Source organism: Rhinopithecus roxellana, chromosome 12, assembly GCF_007565055.1.
Source record: "Rhinopithecus roxellana isolate Shanxi Qingling chromosome 12, ASM756505v1, whole genome shotgun sequence".
In the NCBI taxonomy this organism is placed as follows: Eukaryota; Metazoa; Chordata; class Mammalia; order Primates; family Cercopithecidae; genus Rhinopithecus; species Rhinopithecus roxellana.
Genome location: NC_044560.1, coordinates 67,108,924 through 67,132,041, shown reverse-complemented (window position 1 = coordinate 67,132,041; position 23,118 = coordinate 67,108,924). Strand labels below are relative to the sequence as shown.

Below are 23,118 nucleotides of genomic sequence, written 5' to 3'. Positions count from 1 at the left end.
CCCCTGAGCAGCATCATGGAGGACTGCTGGAGGAATGGCTTTTGGAGGGAAACATCAAGCACTCAATTTTGGATATGTTTAAGTTTGAGATGCCTATTAAACATTCAAGTGGAGATACAAAAGGTCAAACATACACATCTCTTGATTTTAGAGAGAAGGCCAGGTCACAGAGGTAGTATTTAAAGCCTTGAGAGTGGATGAATGCACCTAGAAAGTGAGTGCAGAAAAAAGAAAGAATAAAAGAAGTTCAAGTGTAAGGATGAGCCCTGGGATACTTCAATCGTGATGACAATAATATGTGCCAGGCACAGGCCCCTTATCTTCAGGTGCTCATTTGCCCCTTACGTAAATGCTGCAAGGTAAGTTCTCTCAACCTGACTTGATAGAAGGGGAATCTGTTTCACAGAGCTGGGTCATCTGTTCAAGGGCACACAGGTGGTTAAGAGCTAAAACCTACCTGACAAAGTTTTCTTTCCTCTAGCAATCTAACTTATAAACCTTGGTATTATCTTTTATCTTCCCTTTCCCATCCAACCAGCCTTTTATTTCTACCTTCACATTAAGCTTTAGTACAGGGCATCCTAATCCTTTGCCCTGAACAATTCCTCCTGCCTCCATTATGATAGGATTTCTTGCCATGAGACTCTCCCCCACTCTAGTTCATTCCTTGTTTCCTAAAAATAAAGCTGTTCGGGTCAACTTCCTGTTTAGTCCTTCTATTCATTCCACATAAATTCTAATCTAGCTCCTTAGCTTGGTAAACAGGAGTCTTCACAATCTGGCTCCAAGCTCTTCTGTGTCTCAGTTTCACATGCTGTTTTTGCTTTTTGGTGCCTATGCTAGGCTTGACCAGCATAGGCAGAAAAAGGCAACTGCAGTACATGATGTTAGGTACCTGATGGTGTGCCCTGTGTCTTGTTCCACAACTCAAAGGAAAGCTTTCTACTTGTCACCATGAAGTATGATGTTTGGTGTAGTATTGTTTTACACACCCTTCATCAGATTACAGGAATTCTTTCTGTAGATGCTAAGAATGTATTGTTATTATCATGAATGGATGTCAACTTTTATAAAATGTTTTCTGCATCAGCTTGGCATCATAATTTATCTCTTTTGATTAATCACTGATTTATTTTCTACTCTTAAATTAACCTTACCTTCCTTGGATAAACCCAACTTGGTCTTCGTGTGTTAACCTCTTTAAAATATAAATAAATAAATATATATATATATATTTTCCTGGATTTGATTTGCTAATATTTTGTGTAGCACACGGCCCTACAGTTTGTGCAGTGACCCAGGGGAAGCACTTTTTTTGGAAAGGTGGCCAAAAGCAAGCTGATAAGTAGGAGCAGTTTGATTTTGCCTTCTGCCTGGGATGAGGACCTCTGTGTGGATGGCAAGGATTGGGATGGAAAATAAAAATTTTGTTATTGAAAACATTCATTAAAAAAAGAACACTTTCATATTCAGTACAAAATTCGGTGCATATTTGGTACAAAAACTGAAATAGATCTCATTGTTAAAATTCAAAAATTTTAATAGCAGTGAAATAAAAGTCTATAAATAAGCCTCTCTCTCTCTATATATAGATATAGATAGATAGACACACACACACACACATATATATATGTTCAGCTTGCCAGTTCACCTGACATAAAAAAAATAAATAGAGCGAAGAAGTCCCCAAAACACCCCTTCAGGAAGCTTTTTCACATCACATCTGAGTATGACCCCTTTTCTGTGACTTTGATTAGGCCAAGGTTGATAAGAACAGTCTTTTCCAGTTCCAAATAACTCTCGTAGTCCATTTTTAATTCAGCCTCCATTTGTTCTTTTGACTTCTGATATATTTTCTAGGGGGGAAAGAAAAACAAGACATCCCTATAAAACACTGATATCTAAAAATACCAAAGGATGAGAAGGGCTGTTTGTGAATAGTTACCTGGCTGCTGTTTTCTGGAAAGGACTGGATGGAGGGCAGGTGGGTGGGAGGCAGTCAGATGTGCTGGGAAAGGAGGGAGTGGAGGGAAACATGGTCCCCAACCACTCTCTCTCTCTCTCAAAAACAAATCCCTTTTTCCAGCCTTCTTCCCTTGTTTCCCTTATGTAGACTGGGGGGTGACTAATAGCCTAGAGGTTGCAGAATTCTTTTGAGATCCCCCTCTTCTGAGTCCCATATGGAGGGCATAGCTTGTGGATCACACGGCAATGACTACTCTTCCCAGGCTGAGTCTCCAGCTGAAATTCCAGTTAGGAAAATTCCCATTTCATATGCAATTAGAGCAGTGATTATTATTATCCTTTGAGGAGGTAGCTGTATCCAGATTATATGTTTACAAAGAGATGGATGCATGATTTTCCTGAAATCTGTGTTGAACTGTACAGCCTCATCCTGGCACCTGCTGAGCATCATACAGGCCAGCCTTGCTGGATGAACATGCGAACACTTTCTATGTGCCAGTCATTGGCTAAGTGCTGTAAATATTTTAACTCATTTAATCCCCATTGCAATCTTCTGACGTTGTTACTGTTCCCATTTTCCCCTTTATCAGCCGTTGCTTAGAAGGAGACATTTCTGACTAACATTAGTTGTTTTTACTTAGTGACTTTTCTTGTTCTAAATGTAACAGAGGAACCCTTTCAAATTCATTCACATATCCACAATCTATTAATAGTTCCAGCGAAAATTTGAGAAGTGGTGGCTTTACTTAAAAGAGGGCACCATATCAAATGGAAATGAAGTAACAAGAAGTTGGGAACGTTTTGGAAATTGAAAAGTATAATACAATTTAAGATATTATTATTATAATATGCAGGTGTTTAAAAAGTATTTCACGTGCAAATTATTTTTGGATTATCCACAATTCTACTTGCTCCCACTGATGTAGATAATTAGGTGCTGTTGCTATGGTATTTAAACACTCATAATAGTCATGGATAATTGCTGGAGAAGGGGAAGGGTGGCAGATTATCTCCCATAATAGAATCTCAACAAACCAACATTTGTTAAGTGTGCAAAAGAACAAAACTAAGATCAATTTGTTTGTAGCAGTGGAATGGAAAGAAAGGTTAATAAATTGGCATTCTTTTACACTTTGTCTCCAAACATGTTTTTGAAATTAGATCCTCTGCTTTTATTGCACTAATTAGTATCTATCAATAAGTGATAATGTTAATGTATTTGCTAATGCAGCACATTACAATATTTCTACATACTAATGCCTTTCTTTTTTCTTTCTTTCTTTTTTTTTTTTTTTTGAGACAGAGTTTCGCTCTTGTTGCCCAGGATGGAGTGTAATGGCACAATCTCGGCTCACTGCAACCTCGTCTCCCGGGTTCAAGCGACTCTCCTGCCTCAGCCTCCCGAGTAGCTGGGATTACAGGTATGCGCCACCATGCCTGGCTTATTTTGTATTTTTAGTAGAGACAAGGTTTCTCCACGTGGGTCAGGCTGGTCTCGAACTCCTGACCTCAGGTGATCCACCCACCTCAGCCTCCCAAAGTGCTGGGATTATAGGCGTGAGCTACCACGCCCGGCGCCACATGCTAATGCTTTTGAGACTGAGGGCCTCATGTGAGCAATTGTGTTTGAGGATGTAAGTATTTGGCTATACGGAATCTACAGATGGGATCAATGATGAAATGTTGGTAACAAAAGAGCAAAGGAGAGAGAGAGCAAGAGGGAAACAGAAATTGAGACTGAGGTGATCTCAAGTGAGAAAGAGAGAAAAGCCTAATTCACAGAGTGTTTAAAAGCCCAAAATTCCAGTGGGCAAGGGAAGACCAGCAGAGTCACAGATTTCCTATCAAACAGGGAGAAGCTGAGAAAGGGGCATGGGGTGCTTTAGAGCTTAGGTTCTTTCTCAACAGAGTTTAGGATGGATGTGCCCTGTACCGATCTCCTCTATTTCAAGTTTCATAGCTTCAGCATATTATATACAGTAAAATTCACCTCTCTCTCCACCTCCTCAGAGCTATCTATCTATCTATCTATCTATCTATCTATCTATCTATCTATCTATCTATCTACCTAGTCTATCTATTATTATAATAGCTCTATTTACTGAAAGTCTATTTGTCACATTCTTTAACTGACAGCCTTACAGTAATCTTAGTTATGAGTATTCCCATTTTCAAGATAAGAGACCTGAAGCTCAGCAAAGGTGACAGCCTTGCTCTAAATCTCACAGCTAGTAAGTGGCAGAGTTGGGATTTGAGCCCACGTGTCTTGATTCCATATTCAACTCTTTTTGTACCACCTTCTTTAATGCATTATTCACCAGATATTAAAATTCTATAATGAAAGCATTCAAATTTTGAATTAATGTACCTGTACTAAAGGACTTTGAAATTATAGAAAATTTCAGAAACTTAAATTGGACAGAATCTCACTAGTTGTCTAACTGGCAGTGAGCTAGGAAATCAAAGAAATGCCCTCTTGACTCTCATGAGAACAACAGAAGAATGTGAAAAAGTGTAACTTTTCTACGGAAACTGTGGATTAAGCCAAACAAATATATTTCCACTGGTGTTTGAGGAAAACATCTTTCATTTCTGAAATTTAACTTACAACTTTTTTCTTCGCCATTTCTTGTTCCATTTCTTTCTTTTCTTGCTCACGAATTTTTTTGCGCTGTTCTACGTATTCCAGATGCTTGACTTCTCTTTCAAAGTAGTGGTTTATACTTGTCATCTGTTAGAAACAGATGCCTGTGAGAGAGTGACATGCAGGAAGCCCCCATGACCTTTACACGACAAACTACCTAATTTACCTCCCTAATCTACTTGATCTAATGATCATCTACCTAATCATTATGTAGATATCTATTTTGTGATACTTTAAATCTCTTAGGTGAATATAATTTGGAAATTGTACTCACAGGCCTACTACCTGAGGAGCTGGCACAATTCAGGGGCTACTGTGCTAACGTTTAGGGCTCTGTGACTTGGAGGTTTCCAAAGTAGGGCTGGAAGGAGAGAGCTGCAATTCAGGGGTTGCTTTGCCCCCCATTTCTTCCTTCTTCCTTCTAAGTCTGAGGGAAGTTTCATATCATCAGTCAAACTTAGAAAACCCAGATGAGGATATCAATGTAAATCCTAGAGGGACTGGAAGCAGAGCTGAGCTCCTAGTCCCTGGAGGGCTTCACGTGTTGGCATAGAATAGAAGCAGGAAAGTCAGCAGAGACCTTGGGGAAGGCAACCAGGGGAGAGACAGCCTTTTGCCTGCCAGTAACTAGGCCGATGTTTGGACTTGCAGCAGGCTGAAATTTGTATGTTTAATGTTCATTGTATATACATTTATATATTTCTATTCATTGATCTTTTTAAAGCCTCATTGTTAACATTGTTTGAAACACTTGGGTGGTGGGTACAGGGTAGGGGGTGTAGAACACCGCCAGTTCAGTTGTGCTGCCTGCTATATTCCAAGTTGGGTTGGGAACTGGTGGGGATGGGTGATGGAGAGATGCATGAACATGTCAACTGGGCCCTTAGGGAAGGGTATCACTGAAATCAGCATCCCACACTTCGGTTACAATAGGAAAAATGACATTTTCTGATCATGAATCCCCAAGTCATTATTCTCTCAGAGTCTGGACTTCATTTACTTGGTTTCCTTCCGATGTCATGTTTGGGGCTTTTTTTAAAACTTCAAACTATTAACTCATACAACAGAAATACATCCTCTTATTTACTGTATGAGTCTTTTGTTCCCTTACAGAGGAAAAATGCTGTCATTTCTCACATTTTTTTAAAAGACACATCTCAGCAATATCTGGTCACATTAATTCTCAAAGTCATGTTACTAACCTCATTGGTGGAAGGGCGACTTAATGTCCAAGGAATTTCTAATATATGCAGTGTTCCATAATAATCAGCTATGGCTATAAATTGCTGTTTAGCTGAAAGATTTAAAATAAATGGGAGGAAAAAATCAGCAAACAGAAAACCATCTTAAGCAGTTAAACATGAAATATGTTTTTGTTTTGTGTTCTCCCAAAGGATCTACTGTGATTCCAATGATCTTGGCAATTTCATCAGATGTTCATGGCTGGACCATGTAAACATGTACAAGTCATTTTTTCCAGCTGATGAAATGAAAGCTAAGACTGAGCCTTTGTTGGCCCCATTGCTGCCTCAAAACTTGTATTTCTGGTGACTGTATAAGGAATATGGCTCCTGGCTGAAGTTGACTATCTCTGTGACTGGACCCACTGGGCATACTTGAGAAGAAAGCAAGGAGAACACATGGAAAGATTTTCAAAGAAAAGTCATGAAGTTCATTTTCACTGAACACAGAAAGGGCTAAAGGGTACCATTATCCAGAAGAATTTCAAAGATGTAGCCAGAACCACAGGTCTTATTGTAAAAACAAGTAGCTTCCTTTGAACATTTTAAATGGGTATAATATGCAAAGTGTTTGAGATTTTTAGTCTTCTTCTTCTCCTTCTTCTTTTTTTTTTTTTTTTTTTTTTTTTGAGACAGGGTGTCCCCCTGTGGCCCAGGCTAGAGTGCAGTGGTATGATCATGGCTCACTGCAGCCTCAACCTCCTAGGCTTAATCAATCATCCCACCTCAGCTTCCTGGGTAGCTGGGACTACAGGCGCATAGCACCATGCCCGGCTAATTTTTGTTTTGTATTTTTTGTAGAGACGGGGTCTTGCCATGTTGCTCAGGCTGGCCTTGAACTCCTGGACTCAAGTGATCTTCCCGCCTCACTCAGCCTCCCAAAGTGCTGGGATTAGAGGTGTGAGCCACCATGCCCGGCCTGAGAATTTTAATTTTCTATCTCACTGTGTGTGTGTTCTTTTCCTTTTCAGTAGGTCTGCTTCAAATTGCAAAATCCTGGATTCATAATGTGTACAAAGCAATGTTTTATACCAAAGTGGGAAAAGATACTTGGGTGGTACATATGGCTAAGCAGTAGTCTGAATGTGACAGTCAAGATGCTGAAGACTGAGTTTCCAAATCTAACGTTTCTGAGAATGGATAGAAAGAGAATTTCATGCTGTATACCTTTGGAAACAATGGAAAACTTCTTCTTTTAAAAAAGGCAGGTGGGTTACAGTGATTCCCCTATAATCCCAGAATTTTGGGAGGCTGAGGCAGGAGGATTCATCACACCACTGCACTTCAGCCTAGGCAATACAGCAAGATATCACTGCAAAAAATTAAAATAAAATAAAAAGAGGCAAACATACTGGATTTACATAGAAATTACTACTTGGGCGAAACAGGAAAAAAAATGGAGACAAAAGACATACATCACATTTCCATAGACACATCCTTGAATTTATGCTTGCTTTGTTATATAGTACTTTTTCCTCATAGTTGGTTCAAAGGTTAAAGCTTAATACATACATATTATAACCCCAGATAATAATTTTATCTTATGAAGAGAATTGCTTGATATTAGCCAGGGGAGAACCACAAAAGCGATATAATATTAAAAATATGATTTGTAATGAAAATTAAAGAAACAAAATTTATTCCATTTGGGAAAAAAAAACAGCAAAAGATCACAAAGATCTAGGGCTCACCCTGTCTGACCTGGAGAAGAGGAGAAGGATGTTTCCCATCGTGGGGTTCAAAACCAGCCTCTGCCTGACACATGTCTCAGAAATCATTCTTGATGAGGCAACAGTGAGAAGAGCTCAGGTTGTGTCCAAGGTTTGAGAGCAAGAGAGAAGGAAAAGGAAGAGGAAAGATGGGAAGGAAAGGGAAGAGAGAAGAATGAAAAGGAAAGGAAGAGAAGGGAAGGGATAAGAAGGGATGAGCAAGAAGAAAAACAAAAAACTAAGAAATAAACATTGGAGGCTTTTCAGATGAATGTCAAGATGTTCCCAAATTACCCAAAAATGACTTAGTTTATTTAGTTAGAATTAACATACAAGAAAAGATCCAGGGTTTGATGCAGGTGATCATAGTTATGCAAATGTTTTGAGACTGGGCCGGTTCATGGGTTTTCTCCAGAAGGTCCCAGATATCAATATATCCATCTTCTCGGCCGATATAGAAAACTCCGGGCCGAGTCAGGGACCAGTGGCCTGAGGTGTACCTTTTTGGTGCACAGCATGACTGAAGGAGGGGTCCAGTCTTTAAACAAATTTTTAAAAAGACAAGATTTTGTTATTATCTGAGGGAAATTCACTATGATGTTCGTTAAGTACAACTCAAGCTAGCTATGATCATATAACAGCAAAATTATGCCCACAGGAAGTCCTACTACTCTTTGTTGTAGGGTTTTTATAGAACACCAGCTTTTCTTCCCTGTTTGCATAAGCCATTTTTAGTTGCTTTTCAGAAAAGTTTAAATATTCCAATTAAGTTGTTGAAGTTTCTAATAGTCCCTCTTCTAAACCCACTACTGCTTCTAACCTTACAACTATTTCTGTGGAAATTGGTGGACATTAGACAAGTAAAGATTATAAGGACATTCTGCTTATGCCTTTATTTTGCTATCAGATATCTGCTTCCCATGGAAACAGCTCAGTAAACAGTAGAGAGTAAAACAAATGAAAAGTCTGCCAGTTCCAGCTGTGTACTGCATGTTGAAAATCGACAGCAGAATTGGCAAATTCTCATATAAAGTGACTTCAGATGGAAGCAGTTGATAGCCTATAAATACACTAGGAAGAGATTTTAGACCATCTAAGCATCATGCAATCATCCTCTCTTTTCTCTACCATGGGGTAATCTGTCTTCTTTGGGAGGTTTTCAAAAGTAAGAACAGAATGTGCTTTCTACCCACTTCAGGCTTCATCTACTGACCGAGGTGCCCCTTCGCCTACTTATATCTGCAGGGACTAAACTAAATCATGGAGCTGTCTCCCACCCTCCAATATATGCATAAGAGACTTTCCTGTGAAGAAACAATGTCACAGATTCATGGACTCTGTGGAGGTGACCTTTCAAACTTGTTCTCCTTGTCTACTTCTCCCAGCACCTTGAGTTTCTATAACCAAATTCCTGACCTGGCATAGTCTTTGGACAATCATGCCTGAATTTCCTTTTTCTTTTTCTTTAACTACAAAACTTACTAATTGTAAAAAAAAAAAAAAAAAAAAAAAAATCAAACATACAGAAGTACATTGGAATAAAGCAGAAGTTCTTCCATTGATGGTCATTTAAGTAGTTTCTAAATCCTTTTCAATGATAAATATACAGTTTTTGAGTATTTTTATATGTTAGAGTTTCAGAAGTAGAACTGTTAGCTTAAATATATATACATTTATATACATATATCTATACCAACTTTGAAACATATATATGTGTGTATATATATCCACATTATATGCCTATATACATACACACATATATTTCAAAGTTGGTATACATATACGCATATATACATATATATTATATGCATATAATGAAATTCTATGCATATAAACATATATATATAGTTTCAGGCTTTGATAATCTCAAATGGCTCACCAAAGAGACATGTCAACTTACAATCCCACCAAAAGTACTGACTTCCCCACACCCTTGCTTCACCGGATTTTATCAATCATTCTAGGTTTTGGCAGTTTAGCTCCTATCTGCCTAGATCCAGCCCCTCTCCTAATCCTGACCACATTCTTGCTGCCTCCCTTTAACCACTCTTTGTCCCTGGACAGGCGAGGCTCTGCCTGCTGACATACCCTCAGCTTACTCACTCCCACTTTCTGAACCTGCTAACATATTCCTGGTGCAGAGGGAAAGATGACAAACCCAGTGTCTCTCTTTGCACTTCAATCAGAATTAGGCATCGCATCTTGTATTTTCAAGGGAGGAAAAAATGCAAGTCAAGTCCAGGTGTGGTGGCTCACACCTGTAATGCCAGCACTTTGGGAGGCCAAGGCAGGTGAATCACTTGAGCCCAGAAGTTTGAGACCAGCTTGGGCAACATGGTGAAATCCCTGTTTCTACAAAAAAACGCAAAAAAAAAAATAGCTGGGCTTGGTGGCGTGCACCTGTGGTCCCAGCTACTCAGGAGGCTAAGATGGGAGAATCACCTGAGCCTGGGAAGTCGACGCTGCAGTGAACAGAGATCACGCCACTGCATTCCAGCCTGGGCCACAAAGTGAGACCCTAGCCCCCACCCCCCAAAAATGCCAGAGAAGTCAACTGCCCACAGTAGATATTCCAAGACTGTTAAGTTTCAGAGAACAAGGAACTTATAAACTGTTTTCTCCCCTCAGGAAGGGAAAAACAAATGAATGTGTTTTCAAAAGGATTACAGTGGTTCTGCTGACAAGCTGGTGTCCCACCATCTGTTCTAATTTCTCTATAAAGTGTCCCAAAGGCACCATTATGTCAGAACATAACAGTTGCTCTTGTCTTTCTCAATAACAAAGGATTACACACCCACACCTCCATTTTGCAGGCAACTTACCATAACACTTTCTTTCCATATGGCCACGTTCCAACCCCCAACTGTGAGAATAATGTCGTCGTAGAAAGGTGATCTCTGAATAGTGTGGACAATTCCGTCATGAATGGTGTGGAGGCTCACTGGCTTCTTTGCTGTTGGAGTGAAAGAAGGCCATCTCATCTTTAATAACACTATTTGCATTCCTGCAGTGAAGAATGGACAGACCTCCAATGGACAGACAGGGCCCTATGAATGGGGTCCGGGAGTGGAGAACCAGAGACCAGCTGGGATGAATAGATCTGTCAGGGGATGGCTCCTTCTGTTATTATGGAATGTCCAGGGAACATCCCATCAAGGCCAGTTTTCAAGCTCAAATGAATACTTTGTGTTATTCACTTACTCATTCATTAATTCACTCAATTAGTCAATAAATATTTATAGATTGCCTATATGTAATAGCAGGTACTGTAGCTGGCTGGGTAGACAACAGTTAGTAAATAAACGTGATTTTTGCCCCCAAGGAGCTTGCAGTCCAGTGGGAAAGATAGAATTTCAATACACACATCTGAAAGTATACAATGTAAAAATTGTGAAAAGTGTTGTGAAGGAAAAAATATTACAAGTAAGAATAACAAGGGGATTTGTAATTTAGACTGAAGGGTCAGAAAAGGCTTCTGTGAAGATGCGTCATGTAGGCCTGAATACCAGTTGAACATGGGAAGATTTTGGTGTGAAGGAACATTCCAGACAGTGGAAACAACACACACCAAAGTCCTGAGGAGAGAAGTGTTTAGTGCTTTTATACACTTGAGGAAGGCACCCTGACTGCAATCTGGTCATCTTAGAGTGAGACATGAAACAAACGGGGACTAGGAGGGTCCAGGCCATGCTGGGCCTTGTAAGAAAGGAACTCAGATTACATTCTAAGTGTTGTAACGAGTCCTTTAGGTCTCCAAGTGAGACAATTTGAGTGACGTTTCTGAACGAGTCTCTGGCTGTTGTGGGGAGAATGAATTAGAGGCAGGTAAAAGCGGAGGAGGCTGCAGTGGCAGTTCTGGTGAGAGAGGATGGTGGCGTGGACTAAGATACAAGGGAGAAGAAGGGATAATCAAGAAATACTTGTGAGCTAGAATTGACAGGACTTGGAGACAGCATGAATAGGAAGACAGAGATGAAATGCTGAGAATGACAGCCACGTTTCTCACAAGAGCCACAGCCCTTCCATTTGTTGAAAGTGGGAAGCCTTACAGGTTCAAACGTTAAGATCAAGAGTTCACTTTAGCTTCTGCCCCAGGTCCCAGGGTCTTCCTGCTTCTCTGGTCTCTTTACTCAGATAACAGGAAGATTCTGCTTGGGTTTCCTCTCCCTGAGAGTTGGCTGCAGAACTGAATCCTCCTAATTTCTTGTTACCCACAACCCTATGCCCCAGACATGACCATAAAAACATATGGCTGTCAAGGCCACACCACAATGTCCAGACACTTTATACTAATGTTTTCTGAATTTTATCATATTAATTGCTATGTGAGAGATGGGGTTTTTCCTGCAGAACACTCATGGCACATTAAGCAGAAAAAGATGTACTAAATCTTGTAAGAAGCTTATAAAGTAGGGTTTCAAACAGGTATTTTTCCACTCAAGTTCACAGTAGCATTATTCACAATAGCCAAAATGTGGAAGGAATCCAAGTGTCCCTTGAGGGATGAATGGATAAACAAAATGTGGTATATGCATACGATGGAATAGATTCAACCTTGAAAGAGAAGGAAATTCTGATCCATTCTACAACATGGATAAAGCTTGAGGACATTATGCTAAATGAAATAAGCCAGTCACAAGAAGACAAACACTACATGATTCTAGGGTAGTCAAATTCATAGAAACAGAAAGTAGAATGGTGTTTGCCAAGGGCTGGGGGACCAGGGACAAATGAGGAGTTAGTATTTAATAGGTATGGAGTTTCCATTTTGCAAGAAGAAAAGAATTCTGGAGATTGAGTGCATAGCAACGTGAATGTACTTAACACCACTGAACCATACGTTTGAAATTGGTTGAGATGGTAAGTTTTATGCTTATGTGTATTTCACCACAGTTAAAACATTTTTTAAGTAAAAATAAATAAAAATTCTAGCTTTTCTGGATTAAAACAAAAAGGCTAATTTTCTTCCAACCAAACCCCTTGCTTGAAGAGAGCACAGAAGACATACTTCTGAGGCCATCTTGAAGTGATCTAGAAGATTCCTGGTAAGGCTCAAGACCCTTGGAAACCAGCAGCTTTCTTCTTGCTGCTGATTCTGTTTCTCAGAGCCTGGGTTTGCCCTCCGCGTTAGCGAGGCTTCCTTAGACACCACCTCACTCCAGGGAGCAGAGCCCTCTAAGAACTGAAATAATTACCAATGACAGCAATGTTGACAATCGTTAATGTCTGCACTTTAAAATAACGTTAGATGCTCTCAGCCCATAAAAACTTTTTCTTTCTTTTGTTCTTTGAAAGACCTTAGTGTCATTCAGCAATGAATGGAGCTGTCCTTAAATTATTAAATGGACTGCCAGAGTCTCCAGGCCAGGTTATTATTAAAAAATGAAAAAGCCATTTCTCAAAGCCATTATCTAATGCTGGAGGCAACATAGAGCGAACTAGCTGTGTTCAAATTCTGGTGATGCCACCTACGGTAGCTACCCACAGGGCTGCTGTGAGGACTACACGAGTTATCCATAGAAAGTGCCTAGCACATGACATGTGCCAATTTGTGAGAACGGTATATGACAGTGATTATGTCAACTGCCATCACTCAGCCTGCATTTATCTTGGCTTGTCACTTAGAACATTTGGAAAGTTTGTTTGGGCTTCCTTATCACACACATCTCAGTTAAGGTAATCTGTCTCTTAGAAGTTTCTTCTTAAAAACCTGTTTGTCATGGTCCCCCTCCAAAGCAGTTTAGAAGTTGGCTGTAGGATGAAGTGGCGCCCCAAGAAAATCTCTGAGACCAGGAGGAATCAGTGTCCCCTGTGCATAACCAAGTCATGGCATCAGGTCCTCAGCTTGTGTCCCAGGGGCATGGTAAGACTGCTGTCATGTTCTATAATGCCTAGCTGGCAGTATGTGTACAATGAACACTCATTAATTGTTGAATAAATAGATATATGAGTAAGCATAAAAGAAGTTGAATGTAATTCATGATATCCAATATCTAATTTTGAGTTCAGCTTTAAATCATGAAATTGGGATTGAATGGAAAGTGGGAAATCAGTCTCTGTTGTGTGTGCACTTGGCCCTCCCCTAGGATCCATCTAATCCTATCTCAATGCCCCACTGTTGTCAACGACACACATTTGAGGTTCCAGTCAGGGAAGAAAGTGGGAGTATTTTGGCTGCAAGTTTAAATGGCTACCCTGGAGGCACGGCTGATAGTCTTCTCAGATCTTATGACAGACTGATTTCTGGAACCACACTCAGTAGGAGTGAGGCCAGGAGGTTACAGGTGAAGACCTGAGCTCCAATAACTGTCCCCTATAGGCTGTGGCTCTGACCTCTGGCCTCTGTCAGTCACTCACACTTCTACTCGCATGACTGACCAGATACCCTTCTGCGTAGAATCCAGCTGCTCTACCACATTGCTCCCTCACGGTGTTCTGAAGCCCTCTTGCCAGGCTTTGTCTGCCTAGCAGTTCCAGGAGCTACCTCTTCCTTTGCTTATGGTTATCCCAAACTGTGAAAATGCATTAAAATATATTTTCATGCTATGACAAAATTTAAAGCTTTAAAATGAGAAGTTATAATTGTAGTGAACCCCAAGGCTCTGAGCCTGCTAGAGATAGGGAGCTTTGCTTATTGGGGTGCCTGTATTCCTGACTGCAATTCCTTCTCACATGTGGATGTGACCCACATGCTTCTGCTCAGCTTTCCAGAGGCCCAGGTCCTGGGAGCAGCAGATATAAAGACACAACCTGTCCTAGCCCTAAAGGAGGGTCCTGCAGTCCCTTTTCCTGTACTCTGCTGGGGTCTTCTAGATTATCATACATTTCGCTTGTAATCTAACTGACTCAGATTTTCCACATAGATGAACTATCAAGTTATTGAATTATTGAAACAGCATTTTATTTTTAAATTAAATCACTCAAGTTTCTCAGTCATTTAAGCAACATATAGGTCAGTGCTCCTCAAATTTTGGCGTGAAAACAAACACCCTGGAAAATGTTATTAAAATCCAGATTCCGATTCAGTAGGCCTGGGGTAGGATCTAAGATTTGTATGTGTGTTTTCAGCAAGTTCCCAGGTGATGACTATGGGGCTTATTCAAGGCTTTCACCTTATTAGTCAGTACCTTAGGAGCCCTCTCTCCCATTAGCACTGGCTCTGTACTGCATAAGATTCCTTTCGGTAGTTTAAATTAAAAGGAACATCTTATTAATAACAGGGCAATCACAAAACTTACGCATAAGTCGGCCAGTTTCAGGGTCTTTTTCCATTTTCCAATCTGTGTATATCACTTCGCCTTCCTAAAAATATTACAGGTTCCTAATGAGTACAATGACAACGTAAGAGACAAAAGACCTCACACTCATGTGCTAAGATTGACTGTTAACCAAAACAACTGCAAAACAACAAGTCAATTTAATCAAGTAATTTGATCCAGTGGGGGAGAAGGAAAGCCTCAAAATAAGTACTCAATTTTATATTGAAGAAACAATGAGTTTGTTGTGTCTTTATCCACATATAATGATGTGGAGAACATGATAGTTCTGCAGATACTCCATCTGGGACAAGAGTCCCAACCACCAGGCATCCACAGTTTTTGTTGTTGATCTATAAAGGGAGGGATCAGCCCATGTTATTCAGTGATTACTTTTCAGCCCATTAGAAAGTCAATTGTTAATAAATATTTGTGGAATAAGCGAGAAAGTGGGACTATGAATGCATACATGGTAGTAATTACTACTTTTCAGATTGAGAACAGGAAACACAAAGTTCAATCTAAATAAAATAGCAAGTGATATGTATTCTTGTTCTGCCTCATGGCCGTTTTAAGGAGAGGGGAAGGCAAATGGACCTGATGTTAAGAAGAGGAAGAAACAGTCATGCAAGGGGGAAAGACAGAGAGAACCGATTAATTACAGAGGTGGGAGAAGTTTATAGAAAATAATTAGTCCCTCGCTGTCATCAGATGGATGAGGAAACTGAGACTTGGAGAGGTTAAATGACTTGCTCTAGGTCACCCCATGCAGTCTCCTAATTCCGTTGTTTCTTCACTGGATGAGAAGAGAAAAACACAGGAGTTTGTATAAAATGGGGGATGGATTGGGATCTGTAACAAGGAAGGGGAGATGACAGCACATTTGATTTATGCAAAGGGAAGGACAAACTCACTGGGGACAAGGTCACTCATTCACCCATCTGAGCTTTTATTCATGTATGCTAATTCATTTAACAAACAAGAACTGTATTTGGTGTTGGAAATTCCAAATCCAAGGACAAGCCCTCTCTCCACTAACGGTCCTCACAGTTTAAGGAAGCAGACAGATGGGTACATGTTTTGCTAATCCATGGCCATGTTGCACACCACCCTCAGGGATACCACTTCTTGAGCACTCAGTGCTTGCCAGCGTTCTTAGGAGCTTTATGGATGTGACCCTCAGCCCTCACCAAAATCCTGTAAGAGAGTTATTAATATCTCCTGGGTCTCATAGCCAGTACATGAAACAATGAGATTGAACCAAGTCAACAAGGACTAGCTGGAATCAGTTTAATAAATATGTGTTGAAGTCACCTAGCTGGAAACCTTTACATCCTTCTCTAGCCAATTCTGTAATTTTGTTACCCAACTCCACTTCCCCGACCCCTGTGTTGACATTCTTGGCCCCACTGCTCAGGCCCTTTTCATTTCTGGGCTGGCCCACCTGAAATCACCGCCTGCCCGGCTTCTCTCCCTCCAGGGTTCCACTCCCTTCCCTCGCCCCTTGCCAGCCAGTCAAGACCCCAGAGAGGCTTCCCTGAAGATCTCTATCCAAAGTAGATGGATCAGCTGCATCACAAGTTGCTAGAACCTTCCACTGGAATGCCAACCCCACAAGGCCAGGGAATTTTGTCTGTTTGTTCACTGCTATATCCCCAGGGTCAAAAACAATGCCTGGCATATATTAAATGCGTAGTGAGTATCTGTCGAGTGATGAGTAAAGAAATTCCAAGTAGGGCAAGGCCTCCAAAGGCAGGCAAGAGTTTGTATTAGGAGAATGAGAAAAAAAGGCCAGGCACTGTGGCTCGCCCCTGTAATCCCAGCACTTTGGGAGGCCAAGACGAGCCGATCATCTGAGGTCAGGAGTTCAAGACCAGCCTGGCTAACATGGTGAAACACTGTCTCTACTAAAAATACAAAAAAAAATTAGCTGGGCGTGGTGGCACACGCCTGTAATTCCAGCTGCTTGGGAGGCTGAGGCAGGAGAATTGCTTGAACCTGGGAGGTGGAGGTTGCAATGAGCCGAGATCGTGCCACCGCACTCCAGCCTGGGTGACAGAGTGAGATGCCATCTCAAAAAAAAAAAAAACAAAACAAAAAAGGAAAAAGCAGAGCTGACACAGTGAGTGAGAGGGAGGTTGGTGCAGATGAGGTAGAGAGATAGGCAGGGGACAAATCTTATAGGCCATGGTGTGAAAAGTCTGGATTTTATTCATGTTGTACTGAGATGTCACTGAAGAGTTTGAGCAGGGGGTATCATGCTTTAATTTCTGCTTTAAGATCTTGCAGTCATTGATCTTTCTAAATCTGGTCTGATGGTGTCATTCCCCTGCTTTAAAAACTTTGGTGCACAAAAAGACAAATATTGTATAATTCCACTTACATGAGGTATCTAGAATAGTCACATTTGTAGATACAGAAAGTAGATGGTGGTTACCAGTGGGTGGGGAAAGAAAGGAAGAGGGAGTTATTGTTTAGTGTGTACAGAGGCCCAGTTTGGGATGAGGAAAAGCTCTGGACATGGATAGTGGTGATGGCTGTACAATATGAATGTACTTTTCCAACAGATTATTGAACTCTTTTGGGTAAGGAGTTTCTTAATACCACTGAATTGTACATTTAAAAATGGTTAAGATGATTAATTTTATGTTACATATATTTTACCACAATTAAAAAAATTTTTAAACCTTGCTGTGAAACCCAAGTTATAAAGCACATATTTATTTGGTAGTGTCCCATTGCTTACTAAATGAAACTCAAATTACCTAACACAGCAGGAAAGGTCCTTCAGTACTGGATTCCAACCAAGCATTCTAGACATAGCTTTATCTCTCACACCAAACTATTTCACTATCTCCAGACAAATCCTGGACTTTCATAACTCCAAAATATTGTTCAGGCTGTTATTTCTGCTTGAAATTCTACTCTCAACCCGATCTTTGAGATTCCTTCTCAACCTCCAACGTTTTGAATTGAGTGAGTTTTTTACTGTCTTTGTAAAAAGACAATAAACACAATCTCCATAGATTGTGTTAGCCCAACAAAACAGTATAGTTTCTTAGTAAATCTCTAACGCTTAGTGTGGTTTCTTCCAAATGATAAAGGTATTTGATGAATATTTATAGATCGAACAATATTAGTTTAAAAGTATGCAATTTTACAGATTTTTCCACATGTGTTCAGGAACATTTTAAAGGTGAATTTATGAGGTATCAAAGTTAAAAATATTTAATGCAAACAAGCATACTAAAACATGAAAATGGTATAACTTTTATGTCTTTACATAGCAAAAATGTACAACAGATATTGTTATAATATATTTCAGTATAAATAAGTATTAATTTTAAAAGCAGATAATCCAAATTTACCTCTGTTCCCACGAAGAACTTTGTGCAGAAGTCATCTATTGGCTTGAGAAGATTGGGCATCCCACTTTCCAGATTATGGTATGGGTTCATTTCTTCTGCCTTTGCTGTTTTGCTCTGTGCTAACACTTTGTCTTTCAGAGGAGTGTGGGTAGAAGGAGTACATACTTACAGTGAAACATCTTTTAAAATGTAGACAGTTTACATTTTCTGCCCCTTGCCACCTACATTTGCCCTGTTCCCTTCCCAATGTAGTAGGCATAAGTCCAAGCATTTTAGATTTCTAATTGATCAAAAGAACCCTTTTTTGTTCCAAACCAAACATCAATGACTGTACTGTATTATAGCTCTAGCTATACACGCACATAGTGTAAGAGCATCGCTAATTCGGGGGCTGAAACACAAACATCATCAGCAACCTGTTTCTTTTTAGAAGTATTTGATACTACTCTGTTTTAAAAGTCTTTTTGTAATCTAAAATTAATAAATGTTACTTATTTAAGCTTTGGAGAATAGAGAAAGGCATGAGTAAAGGAACAAAATCATCCATTATTATGTCTCCCAGAGATAATATTAAAGTATTGTGACTTTTCTTATGAATCCACTTTAAAAAAAGAAAACTGGATCATATACTATTTCAGTTTTACATACTGCTTTTCTATTCTCTTAAAGCTATGTCCTAAACATTTTTCCAGGTAACTTACTAGTTTTTCAAAAATATGATATTCAATTCCTGGGAAAGATGGTAGAGAAATATATGCTCATAAAACCCTTCTCTCATCACACTTTTTCAATATGTCTTCTGAGTTATATCACCCAAGAGGAAACAAAAAACCATGAAACCAACCAACAAACAGGCAAGTGAAAACTAAAACAGGAGAATAACACTTCAGCTGTACTAAAAAGACATATTACATTAAAAAAAACTTTAGCATAATTCTGGACAAAACTTAAAAATGATTAGCATGATTTAGTTGGTATAGTCAACCAATACTTTCTTTGTTTGGGATCTACAGATTTTGAGAGGTATCTTTTCCCACTAAGACAGACATCAAAAACGAGTATCAAAATGAGCCAAACATCGAACTAGATCTTTGAATAGCTGTACTACAAAGTGTAAACCAACATTTCAAACACGACTGGGCATATTCAATCACAGTATCCTCATTAAAAGATATTATTTATAATACATGTAGGAAGAGCAAAAAGGCATTTTGTACCCATTTAATACATACAATTAAAATCATTAAAATATTTATTTCAAATTCTTCACTCTCATTCGATATCTGTTCCTCTCTTTTTAAATCATGTACACAAATATATTAGAGAAGTAGAATATGTATATAATTTATAAATACATACACATACATTGAGAATCCGTACTTAAAAATGTTAAATGAGGGGGTATAAGATTAGAAGTGTGGAGCCTTCTGGTCTCACAAGGGGAGACAAGACCCTGATCTACAGGGTTACAACTGATAATGGAAAGGAAGAGGCAAAGGTGAGATAAATGTAAAGGAAAACATGATTATCTTGAGTGAGAGACTGGAAGTGGAGGCCTGAAGAGAGAATCAGGAATGACTCAAGTTATCAATCCTGTTCTGGACACATTGACTTGGATAGGGTAGACTGGGTTCAAACCCAGGAGATAGTAAGCATCAGATGGAGAATTCTCAGCAGAGATAAAAGTTAGAGCCATGCAGGTAGACTGTGTTACCAATGAGGAAAGCACACAGCTGAAGTTAAAGTTCAAGGTATATTCATGAGTAGATGGCAGCAAGGTGAAAATGGAGCCAGGAAAGTAGATAGAGGAGGAAAAACAGAAGTAGTAGCAGGATAGGAAAATCACAAATGCTAAGAGAAGTGTAAGCTCGAAGAAAACAGGCTGAGTTAATAGCATTTAATGCGATAGAGCAGGGGTCTGCAGCCCCTGGGCCACAGATACTGGTCCATGGCCTGGTAGGAACTGGTCAGCACAGCAGGAGATGAGCAGCAGGCGGGTGAGAGAGCATTACTGCCTGAGCAGTATGTCCTGTCAGACAGCAGCAGCATTACATTCTCACAGAAGCGTGAATCTTACTGTGAACTGCACATGCAAGGGATCTAGGTTGCATGCTCCTTATGAGAATCTAATGCCTGCCCCCTCACCTCCCCCTACCACCCAGTGGAAAAATTATCTTCCACAACACTGGTCCCTAGTGCCAAAAAGGCTGGGGATGGCTGTGGTAGAGTCAAAGAAGGTGAGGCCAGGGAAAAATGTTATTAACTACGTTTATTCAGAGTTGACGGGAATAACTTTGGATACTTAGATTCAAAATCATCCTCATAGGTCACGGATTTCCTATCCTTTGAGATAGTAATAATAACAGCAACTGACATTTATTGAATGCTCACTACACGCCAGGCACTAAAGTGTGTGCTTTATAGGAATCATTTCATTCAGTCCTCACAAGCACTTCCAAGGTGGTTATGCATTGATCCTCCTCTAAGGATGAGTAAACTGAGGCTCAGAAAGATTAAGTAATTTAATCTCAGAGAGATTAAGAGATTAAGCAAGGGTCTCACACATGGTAGCTAACATTTGCTGTGTGTTGACTATGTGCTATTCTGAGAGCTTCGTGTATAACTCACTTCATCTTCACAACACCCTATGAGGTAGTTCTCTTTATTATTTATTCCCCTAATCTTCCTCACTCTATTTGCAAATGGATTTAAAAGCAAAAAAACAACTAAGGTACAGAGAGGTAAGGTAATTTGACTTGGTCAAAAAATACATTGTGGCTTTGGGATTTAAACCCAGACCATCAACTTCAATGTGGCTGCTATGCCACATTGCTTAGAAGAATATATGGCTCTAAAGGCTATTCCAACAGAGGAATTCCAAAAGCATTTAAAGCAAGGGTTTCCTTATCAGAATAAATACAGAATTTCTTAAAGTGACCACTTAGACGAGCATGGGTTGTCATGGACCTACAATGGTAGATATAGGGTGCGTGGTCCCTGGCCACTAGATAGTGACAGGGTACCAGACACTGACATTAAGTCTCAACAGGCCTCAAGAGAAACTGGGATAGCGAAGACTTGTGATACACAGTCAAAGGAGAAACCAGTACAGGATCAAGAATCAAAATGTGATCAAGAACCATATGAGTATATTCTAGTTAAGAGGGCCAAGTCTGGCCAGAATGGGTGGATAGTTGGCAGTGTGACCAAAGGAAATTCGAAATACCATAATCGATCTCAAAGTCTTGAAAGCTGGCCATTCACACAGGAGGCAAGATCATGGCCATATAGTGACCTTCCCCCTAAGATCAGGAACAAAACAGGGATGTCCACTCTCACACTTCATTTAACATTCTGGAGGCTCTACACAGTGCAATCAGGTAAGAAAAAAATAACCATCCAGATTGGAAAAGAAGTAAAACTGTCTTTATTTGCAATGACATTATTATTTATATAGAAAACTTGATATGTCTAAAAGAAGCTACTATAACTAGTCAGAGATTTTAGCAACATTTCAGAATACAAAATTAATATTCAAAGATAAATTGTAGGCCAGGCGTGGTGGCTCACACCTGTAATCCCAGCACTCTGGGAGGCCAAGGCAGGTGGATCACCTGAGGTCAGGAGTTCAAGACCAGCCTGGCCAACATGGTGAAACCCAATCTCTACTAAAAATACAAAAATTAGCCTGGTGTGGTGGCGCACGCCTATGGTCCCAGCTACTCGGGAGGCTGAGGCAGGAGAATCACCTGAACTCAGGAGGTGGAGGTGCAGTGAGCCGAGATCATACTACTGCACTCTAGCCCGGGTGATAGAGCAAGACTCCATCTCAAAACCAAAAAAAAAAAGAAAGATACAAATTGTATTTTTATACACTGGCAATGAACAATCGGAAATTTAAAAATTGTAAGTACCATTAACAAGAGCACCAAAAAATATGAAGAATATAGAAATAAACCTGTCAAAAGAGGTGAAAGACCTGTACATTGTAAAGTATAAAACATCTCTAAGAAATTAATGACCTAAATAAATGAAGAGATATACTGTGTTTATGGGTTAAAGGACTCATTTTGTTAGATGCTAATTCTCATAATATTGACCTACAGATTCAATACAATCCAGTCAAAATCACAGCTAGCTTCTTATGCATAATAAGTTGTTCCTAAAATTCACACGGAAAAGCAAAAAGATTACAACAGTCAAAAACTACTTTGAAAAAAAAAAAGGTTGGAAGATTAACACTATCTAATTTCAAGACAAATTATAAAGCTAGCATAATCAAAACAGTGTGGTATTGCTCTAAAGATAGGTCAATGGAACAGAATAGAGTTTAGAAATAGACTCACATATATATGGACAAGTGTTTTTTGACAAAGGTGCAAAGCAGTTCAGTAGAAAGAGGATGGTGTATTCAACAAATAGTGTGGGAATACCATACACAAAAAAATGAACTTTGATCCATAACATATACCAATTACAAAAATTAACTCAAAAGAAATCATAGACCTAAATATAAAACCACAAAACTTCTAGAAAAATTAGGAAGAAACATTGTCAGCTGTGGGATAGGCAAACATTTCTTAAATTCAACACCAAAATCATGATCCATAAAAGAATAAATTGATAAACTGGACTTCCTCAAAATTAAAAACTTCTGATTTTCAAAAGACTGCTAAGAGATGAGACAACAAATCACAGACTTGGAGAAAATACTTAAAAATCACATATCACTGGTCCTGAGAAAGAACTAGTATATAAAATATATTAAGAATTCTCAGAATTCAATAATAAGAAAACAAACAGGCCAGATGTGGTGGCTCACGTTCATAATCTCAGCACTTTGGGAGGCCGATTTGGGCAGATTGCTTGAGGACAGGAGTTCGAGACCAGCCTGGCCAACATAGTGAAACCCTGTCTCTACTAAAAATACAAAAA

The 23,118-nt window shown here is 39.6% G+C and overlaps 1 protein-coding gene across 1 annotated transcript in view; it reads right to left on the bottom strand.

Moving 5' to 3' along the window:
- Nucleotides 1–1,522: 1,522 nt before the first annotated feature.
- The window catches only part of WDR63 (WD repeat domain 63), a 73,686-nt gene continuing 52,090 nt past the window's right edge, over nt 1,523–23,118 (bottom strand). The window contains exons 17-24 of the mRNA XM_030912985.1: nt 18,184–18,314; nt 14,798–14,861; nt 10,382–10,512; nt 7,893–8,097; nt 5,812–5,903; nt 4,574–4,696; nt 1,623–1,856; nt 1,523–1,576 (exon numbers count right to left, since the gene is read on the bottom strand). Of these exons, the coding sequence (XP_030768845.1) occupies nt 1,713–1,856; nt 4,574–4,696; nt 5,812–5,903; nt 7,893–8,097; nt 10,382–10,512; nt 14,798–14,861; nt 18,184–18,314 (890 nt within the window). The 3' untranslated portion in view covers nt 1,523–1,576; nt 1,623–1,712. The remainder of the gene's footprint in view (nt 1,577–1,622; nt 1,857–4,573; nt 4,697–5,811; nt 5,904–7,892; nt 8,098–10,381; nt 10,513–14,797; nt 14,862–18,183; nt 18,315–23,118) is intronic.